The sequence below is a fragment of the Dipteris shenzhenensis genome, chromosome 12, assembly GCF_047967505.1.
Source record: "Dipteris shenzhenensis isolate YYH24624 ecotype China chromosome 12, Dip_SZ_1.0, whole genome shotgun sequence".
NCBI classification, from domain to species: domain Eukaryota; kingdom Viridiplantae; phylum Streptophyta; class Polypodiopsida; order Gleicheniales; family Dipteridaceae; genus Dipteris; species Dipteris shenzhenensis.
The window spans coordinates 48,717,183-48,726,911 of NC_141607.1; the positions used below are offsets into that span (position 1 = coordinate 48,717,183).

Genomic DNA, 9,729 nt, shown 5'->3' on the forward strand with positions numbered 1-9,729 from the left:
GACTCCTTCGTGGGTTTCCCACAATGAAAGAGTGATTGCCCAAGAGGGCGCATATACTCTATCAAAGTGTTTCGGTTTCCCAAATTCGTACAGAACGACGGGAACTGTAAGCCTGAAGTCGGCGAATATCTGCGTGAGAAAGTAGAGATAAATATAGTGGAAAACTAAGAAATGGAGCAATGGGCCGTAGGGAAATCGTGAATGGAGATCTAACTGCCGCAAAGATTGCTAGTGGTGTGCACGGCAGAATGTGGTAGTGGGCTGTAATATAAATTTGCAAAAGATGACGATGACCAGTGTTGTGAGATCTTGATTTGAACCGGTAGCCGCACAGATAATTCAAAGAGTAGGGGTGGTCTCATTTGAATTACTCTGCCATGGCAGCCGCACGATGGATGCCTGCCATTGCTGCAATCCATCAATCTCCCCGTCTACGCAACAACCTCACAGATTGGCACGCCAAAGTGCAGCGTCTATGGACCTTGCGGAAACAACACTGGGAAGAAGGAAAAAGACTGCAAGGGAACGTAGCCTTATGTTTCTCCCCTTCACCCCTAACATCTCGGAGCGCCCCTGATTTGAAGTCAAAATGCGGGCTCAGAATAGATCTTAGAACACCCACCTCTAAACCTTCTGCCCCAGGAATTGGATTCAGAGGGATCAATTGTGACACTAAATCTGTAGTTGAAGTTCCTCCGAACTCATCAAAGCCTCAGCTAGATTGCAGGGGGAAATATTCTCAGCTACCAAACGCCAGACATGCTGTTCATAAACCGCCAGGTTCCTCCTTTAGGTCTTTCCTGCGTTTTGGAAGTTTATCACGCAAAAACCAGCATTTTATATTCTTACACCTGTAGAAACTTTTGCATCAAAGTCTGAAAGGCCTGTGTGATTGGTACATATGCTCGGGGGGCAGAGAACGTGTGCTAGTGGAATGTCTTCTTGTGACATTAATGTGCTACAAGGCTGAGTTCAAGGGATGGGATCATGGGATGTCTACCAAATTTTGTTTCAGTTTGTCAAGAAGGGGGTATGCGTGCACCAATGATTGTGGCTGTTTGTGTGTATTGGGGGAGAGAGAGAGGGGCTGTGCATACGTTCGAAATATTACTTGAAATACTAGTGGGTATTGAGCTGGGTTTTAGAATGCAGTTAATGTATTAACCGTGGGAAACTTTCTTAGTGGATACCATACCATAGAGAGAGCTGCCATATTCTTTTACTTAAAAATTATCTGATGCCGTATCATTCTGAAGAATCGATCGTGCCTGTCTCTGTCCATCTCTGTGACGTTATAAAACATACAATTTTATGCTATCAAATTTGGAATCCTCTTATCCACCGAGATTACACACTGTACTTGGCAGAATGGAAAGAAGAGATTGTTGCAGTGCCTTCAGGCCTTTTCACACAAACACAATCACAGTTACTTGTGGGTCTTGTAAGCAGGCGGACAGAATCATACTTAGATCAGATCAGGCATCCTCACAAAAGTTCCCCGACAATTGCTCCCCTTAAACTCTCTACCAGGCTATCTGGTTGCAATAACTACAGGCCGCCTACAACGTTTTGTAAGCTTTAAAACACACGTCCTGGTGCTCTTCTACTCGCATGTAATGTACAGATGAAAATTGTGACAGCTACTTCAATATACGACTTCTATTTGTATTTAAGTAAACGTGGGATTGATAAATTGTAGAAAAATAATGAAGACATGGATGTACGTATATTTAAAGTACTTGTATGTGACGTACGTAGATTGAAGTACTTGTATGTGATGTCGTTAGCGGGTAACCTGAGAATGTAATGCTTCTTCTACATGTACTCATTGTGCCCCTCATTAGTCATGGTAAACATCCATTTTCAAAAATCGGATATTTAAGCTGCTGTGCAGAAACAGGTGCAGAAACAGGGGAGCAAACTAATTGTGTTCCTATTTTACTGGTTTGATCCCCCAAGGTAGGCCAAGCAGCATGTGAAGAGCTTATCAAAAGGGATCAACTAAAGTATAGATCGTCCAACTCTGCTGCCAACATTGCATTTGGTAGGAGCGGTGGCAGCTCTCAAAGGAACAGCGATACAAGCCCTAGAAAATTGACTCCACAAGTCAAATACAGCTTATCTGGAATATTAAGTGCGTACCAGCATCTTATTGGAAGTCAATTCTATGTAGATAAGTCTATTAAAAAGAAGAACTCTATTCCGTACTTATACGTTTTCTTGGCTTTTGTTTGGGGGTGCGGCTTGAAGATATTGCATTTGAGGACTTTAGTGTATCTGAACCCCAACCTCATAAAATAGTCCATACTGCAATGTGGACTTCACATACCTGAGTATGCGTCTAGAATACAGATTCCTGAGAGAATGCGCTCTCTCTCTCTCTCTCTCTCTCTCTCTCTCTCACACACACACACACACAATAATTTCTTTTTACTTTTATCTCTAGGCTTTGCTCTTCCCAGTGTCGAGGGAAAGAATTTGCCAGCTACCTTACTTGACCATGCTTTTCGTAGTACACACCTGCTTATTACTGTGCGTTTTAACATTTTTTTGTTCCTTTCTTCGAATGCCAGGTGCAAGGAGGGAAGTTTTCAATGCCATTCAAGAATATCACATAAATGCTCAGGCTCGGGCTCAGCTGGAGAAGCGAGTGGGTGAGAAGATCATATGAATTTACATTTTGCCTTTTGCGACCTTTTAAAGAAAGCATGTTGAGCTGAATAGATTAGTAATCCCGAAGAGGAATGTCAATCCAAAATTCAGAGAGTACAAAATGAAAGATAAGCTTGTTTTGTTTGTTCTCTTTCACAGTTTTAAATGTTTTTCTTGTCGTAGTGCAATATTTAGATTCTTAACATGGTTTTCTCCCGTTCTATGAGAGTTACACCAGCTTCGAATGATAGGATGATCTTTTGGTACATATAATTCGGAGTTTCACAGAAGAGAATTTGCAAGAAGCTGGTAGGATAAAGGATTGTTCGTAGTTAGTCTTACTTATATCAAATGCTCGGTATTGTCTTTGGTATGCGTGGTTGATAATGATTAGCTAAAATCTTTGGGGAACTATTCCTTGTAGGTTATTTACGAATGTGTTTAAGAACTGGAAGTAAAGATCTACTAATGTAAATTATATTATTTCTACGTATGCACACATCATAGTGCATAGTAAGCTTTTGTCGTTGTGACTAGCATCGCATGGTTACGAATAAATTCTTTTTGGTTTCGAATATTCATGCTTGTTTGGCTTCAATTATTCATAAATAAATTCTTTTTGGCTTCAAATATTCATGCTTGTTTGGCTTCAATTATTCATAAATGAATTCTTTTTAGTTAGTTGATGCCTCAAGGCCAATGCAAATCCACAATAGTTTGATACAAAGGATGGAAACTACTTGAAATAATGCACAAGCTATGATAAGGTAGTACAAATAAGTGAGAATGTGGCATAGACTTCACAAAAGAAGCTCTATGGATGCTTCACCTTAGATTGTGTCTCGATTGTGTATTATAAGTAAACTTGGGCAACGCCAAGCCTACAAACACAATGTCTACTCAATCTAGAGCTCTACTTGATCTTGGTCATAAGCTTAACTTGCATGCCATGGAACTTGCAAACGTCAAGTTGTTTAAACTCATTGATTAGCCTCAAAGATCAAAGCCAAAATTCTACACTTGATCCTTTATATTATCATCTAGGAGTACAATAGTCTTGTTGCACAACTTGAATAACGTGGGTTTGAGGGTGATTAAATGATCAAGCAATTTGGCATCCTTTAAGCCAATGGAGGGAGCGAGGTAATAGCCACTTGTTTCTCATCCTCTCACGAGGCTCACAGCATGAATTTAGATGTTTAATCCTTGCAATATATTCCATTAAGGTTTCATGTTTATTTTGCTTGACCTCTATGGATGCTTCACCTTAGATTGTGTCTTATAAGTAAACTTGGGCAATGCCAAGCCTCCAAACACAATGTCTACTCAATCTAGAGCTCTACTTGATCTTGGTCATAAGCTTAACTTGCATGCCATTGAACTTGCAAACGTCAAGTTGTTTAAACTCATTGATTAGCCTCAAAGATCAAAGCCAAAATTCTACACCTGATCCTTTATATTATCATCCAAGAGTACAATAGTGTTGTTGCACAACTTGAATGACGTGGGTTTGAGGGTGAATAAATGGTCAGGCAATTTGGCATCCCTTAAGCCAATGGAGGGAGCAAGGTAATAGCCACTTGTTGCTCATCCTCTCACGAGGCTCACAGCAAGAATTTAGATGTTTAATCCTTGCAATATATTCCATTAAGGTTTCATGTTTATTTCGCTTGACCTCATACAACTTGTTAATTGGCCTCCATTTTGGGCCAATGGGAGCAAATCCCACTATAAAGGATTCCCTTAAAGTCTCCCATTTGATTCTCTTCCACTCCTAAGGCCCTTTACCATTGGCCTGCCTTACCATCTAAGCTCAGCCCAAATACATTCACCTTGTCTAAGTCATCAATGTCGCAAAAGGTCTCCTAAATTTGCTCTAACCTTTTGACCTAGGATACATGATCTCCTTCACCTAAGAACTTAGTTATGAGCTTGGAGATGGTGACCAAACGGCTTTATGAACAATGATTCTCTCTCCCCATAACAACCTACGGTGTGGCCTCCCTAGTGCTTGCAATAGTGTCCTCATAGCCTCATCTATGAGTACTGTATGTGGTGTATGTGGAGGTGCTTAAGGGGTTGGCATAGTACTGCAATTGGGTGGCTCTTAGGGTGGATCATAGAAGCTTGTTGCCTGTGTAGGTATTGTGTACACTAGTTTTGGCCTAATAAGACCTAGACACGGCATGTGTGGCAGGCTCGGGTGTACTAACATCATCGACAAGGGCCTTGGTGTGGGCATGTTTACATTAGGCACCGACCTATAGGGTGCAGCCATAGGGAAAGGAGTACCTTAGGGATCTCCCCAAGTTGAGTACAAATTAGGATGAGGGGCCATTGGGTGTGGCAAGGTGTTTTCGTCAAAGTCCATTTGATCATTCCCTTGCCTTTCGGACTAGTGGCTTAAAACATTTCCATCGATGAAATTTTTTTCCATTGATGAGATTTGGGATTCCAAAATCCCGATGGATTCTGGAATCCCAATTTCATTGACGGGAAAAATTTTCATTGATGGATTCGAATTTCTATCGATAGAAAAAAAAAATTCGCCGACGAAAATTTTTCATCGACATAATTTTAACATGACAAACTTTTTTGACATAGAGTGGTGAGAGTGTGCAAACTCGTCTACATCTCTCATGCTATCACAACAACCTTGACCCTTGCTACTCTTTCTGGATTTAGGATGGTGATGCCCAAGTGATGATGCCTCAAAAGGCGTAAGAGGGGATGACTGTCGAGTAGGTAAAGCCATCGATGTCCTTGATCTACCCCCAAGGGGTGTAGGAGATGGAATAGTGGAGGTCTAAAGCGAGAAGAATCCATATTGATAAACAAAATTTGTATTAATAACAATATTGTTCTCCATAAAAAGACATTATCATATTGTTGAGAGTTCACCCTCAACATCATGTGATCATGCATGCATAGCACCATCACGTGATCATATGTGCATAGCACTAACCTTATAGAGTGCTATAAAGGAAGGGGTTAGATCCCATAACCCTAACCCTAAATGGGTTCGTATATATTCTATTTTTTCAACTAAATCTAGTGTATAGTTAGTCATTTGTGATGTGCTCTCTAGCTGTGCCCTCTCTCCTCATCTCCACTCTTCTCCTCTCCCCTCTTCATATTTTGTCATGGTATCGGAGCTACTGGTGGTTGGATCGGCCAATGGTCTATGTGTAGACCCATCGACATACTCCCATTTGTCCTGAAGTACAAGAATGGTCTCCATTCGGTATTTCCATGTACCATAATTGGAGTTGTCTAACTTGGTAGATGCCTCCAGATTGAGGTTGCTAGTCGTAGACATGGTGCAAGAAATGTACTCAAAAGTGTTGTGAAAATCTCTGTATGAATCAATTGCAAATACACTGACTATGCCAAGTGAAATCTCTGAACCGTCGGTGAAGATAGAACTGCAATATATAAAATATGATGTGTATTACAAGGCTTGTGGCAATGATGCTGGGAATAACCAAGAGGCTTTACAAGGCTGAAATGATGTGCACGATGCCGTGAGATAGCCGAATAGGATTTACTTGGTGGCATGTGTGTGTGAAATCAAGTGCTATCTGCCCACTGAAACAATATGCAATGCCTCTGTACTCTCTGAAGTCCGCTCACTGGACTAATGAACGTAAGGTTTCAGATAATGTAATGATGTGAAACCATATGTGAGCACATGGACTGACTCCGAGTAGGTACTAGTCGAGAATTTCGGGCATGGCTTAGATTGGAAACTTGGGGAAATTCAAAGTGTCCCCTCTATGGCGATCTAGTATACTCTGATCTAGATCTACACCAACCATCGATCGATGAAAGAACAACAAATAATTCCTTTTCTTTTGTTCTTTTGAAGTGTTGGGTCAGATGCATCGATGTAGAGGCAAATGTGCATGAAGGAAGTGGTTTTCTCTGTGAGGCTCAAATGTGAGTGTAACTTGCACCGAAATGTGCACATGATGTGACGAGTGCGTAGAGCACAAAAAAACAAGCGACTTTTCGTTTTGGAGCGCCCTCAAATTCTTCATGGATCAAGAGATACAAATTGATCTAGGTGGAGGGGCAAAAGGAGTGCAAATGGTGCTCAATGACTATGTGTTACTGTGGGTCACATATAGTGATGATGTGGCACTGTGCTAAGCAAGAGGTGTGCCAATGGAGCCCTATGCTGATGTGGCAGGAGTGGTCACATGAAGTGACTGTGGAGCATTGTGTGTGCCTGCAGAGGTCAGTGCTGATTGGACAGCTAAAGTGGCACTGCTGATGATGTCAGTAGATGATGTGGCAATGCTGATGTGGTAGTAATGATGTGGCAGATGACATGGCAGATGATATGGTTGCTTATGTGATAGAGGTGATGTGGCAGCTGATGTGGCTATGCTGATGTGGCAACTGACGTGGCTATGTTGACGTGGTAGTTGATGTGGCTATGTTGATGTGGCAGTTGATGTGGCTATGATGACATGGTAGTTGATGATGGCATGGCAGATAAGGTGTTGACGTGGTAGATAAGGTGATGTGCCAAGCTGACTACCTTGATGACATGGCACGATAAGGTTACATGTGGCCAGATAGGGGTGCCTGATGACGTGGTGAATGGATAAGTGCCACATGGCTAACTGGATGGCTAACGAAATCTATGAAGATTCTGATAGAATCTTGGAGATTTGTCAACTGCGAATTTTCGTCACTAGAGGTGGTCGCTTAGAGTTGATGTTGAGAAGCCACCTTTGCTGTGGAGCCAGTGAACCTGGGCTGAGTGGTTGTAGAGAGACTAGGAGCGACTGTGGCTCGCTCGGAGATCCATGAGCTCGCTTGGAGATCCATAGTTGCTAATGGCGTTAAGGCTGGGTCTCGCTGTTCTGGCCAGGTAGACCCTACAGGTCTGTGGCAACTCATGAGCTTTAAAGAGCTACGTTTGGTGCTGCTTGTGGAAGTGAAGTGTAAGGCGGGCTTTAGAGCTGCTGAGTGCACACAGAGAACATTGGGCGCTACGGTTGTTGAAGCGCCTGGTATGGAGAACCGCCCGTAGCTAGAGATGCTTGCAGGATGGGATAAGAAAGATAAGTACGCCTATCATTTGATCAAGCAGAATGTGCAAGATGTCATGCTAGGATAGCTCAACACAATCAAGACATCGAAAGAAGCATGGGATATGTTCGCAGCTCTCTATGAGTCCAAGAACATATCCAGGATTCTCACACTAAGAAACCAAATCAACCAGAGTTTCTGCAACAGCATTGAAACCGGTCATGCTTATGTACTCCGCATAAAAGACTACAACAATTAACTTGCAGTAGTAGGAGAGACTATGAACCTTGCAGAAATGGTTCAAGTAATCTTGAATGGACTAGGAGAGGGATACAAGAATCTAGTCCAGAGTATTGCCATCCAATGGCAAATTCCGACATTGGAAGAACTTTAGTCGTCCTACTTGGTGAAGAACTCAGGACTCAGGAAATTCAAGCACGTAAAGGTAATTCTAATGATCAAGCATTCACAGCTTCAGACAGAAGCAGAGGCAGAGGCAGAGGCAGAGATAGATCATATCAGAAAAGCGGTCATCATCAACAAAGCCAGAATCAGAATCAGCATCAGCATTAGCATCAGCATCATCCTTAGCAACATCAGAATTAGCAAAGAGGAAATAATTCCAACCGAGGAAGATTTCAAGGAAGAGGGAATGCATCCACCAATGTGTCAAACATCTAGTGCAACTACTATCACAAGTTTGGACACTATGAAAGAGATTGCCGCAAGAAGCTTTTGTCAGTAGGTCAAATGAAGGATTGGTGAAAGATGTGCTCTATGTTTTGAAGCTCAGCAAGAACCTTTTGTCAGTAGGTCAAATGATGGAACACAATTACAAAGTCATCTTCGATGGTGATGAATGCACTATCAGAGATAAATCCAAAAGATGTCAGCTAGTAGCAAAAGGTGTCAAGGAAGGATGCTTATACAGAATGGTAGCTACAGTATAAGCATGCCATGTCAGCTCAATCGCAACAGATGCCAGAGACATGGTCATGTCAATTTCAAGTACTAGATAAGCATGCTAGCTACAGTACCAAAGACATGGTCATGTCAATTTCAAGTACTTATTAGATCTCAGGAGTCAGAATATGGCAATTGGGATTTCGAAGCTATAGTTTCTTGGAAAAGTTTGCGAAGCATGCTGCTTCGGCAAACAAAAGCAAACCAACTTTGGCAGAAGTACCTCTCGTGCACGATACATTCTTGATTTGACACATACAGATGTATGGGGTTATGCCCAGACCCACAGCGTCAATGGTTCACTTTATTACTTGACTTTCATTGACGACTACAACAGATATTGTTGGGTCTACTTTTTGAAAGAGAAATCTGAAGTGTTTTCTAGATTTCAAGAATTCAAAGCCATGGTAGAAAATTAGACAATCAGAAACCACTCGGTAAAGAGCTATTAGAGAAACACCGACTAGCTCTTGGTTTGGACACAGAGGAAGGACATTCCCATTAAAGGGGGGTGATGGAATGTAATGCTCAGTCCTTCTTTGATTCCCCGGAATCATCATCTTGAGGGAAGGCCTACTTCATGATGTTGATCTTGAGGGAAGGTCTTGAGAGTTCACGCTCAACATCATGTGATCATGTGTGCATAGCACCAAAAGGAGGAGTTTGGAAAAGCAACATTCCAGAGGAATGGATTGAGGAGATAAAGAGAAGCCTACAAACAAGGAAAAAGCATGAAAACAAGAGGTAGAGCTTTCATACTCCTCTCTTTCATGATTTTTTTGCATGTATTGTTTTTTCCTTGAGATAAAGAAAAGGAAAGGAGGAGAGAAAATTTAGAAAAAGGAAGGGAAACTAGCAAAAGGGAAAGTAGAGGAAGTAAAACCAAAGGAGAGGTAGAAAGAAAGACAAAGGAACCAAAAAAACTTGAAATAGAAGTAGATTAGAGGAATTCTTACCTTGAGGTGGAGAGGGAGCTACAACAACTCTTGTAGGTGGAGAGGGAGAATGTAGGAGAGGATGGAGAGGTGGGATGGGGAGGGAGGAGGAAAGGGTTGTAGGTGCTCGTGAGCT

General features: G+C 41.9%; 1 protein-coding gene across 1 annotated transcript; it reads left to right on the plus strand.

Moving 5' to 3' along the window:
* The first annotated feature begins 377 nt into the window (after positions 1-377).
* Positions 378-2,671, plus strand: LOC147896330 (uncharacterized). Its single transcript, XM_087382269.1, has 4 exons — positions 378-780; positions 1,257-1,571; positions 1,970-2,134; positions 2,574-2,671. The coding sequence occupies exons 1-4, from the start codon at positions 378-380 to the stop codon at positions 2,669-2,671; spliced, it is 981 nt and encodes a 326-aa protein (XP_087238395.1).
* The last annotated feature ends 7,058 nt before the right edge of the window (positions 2,672-9,729 follow it).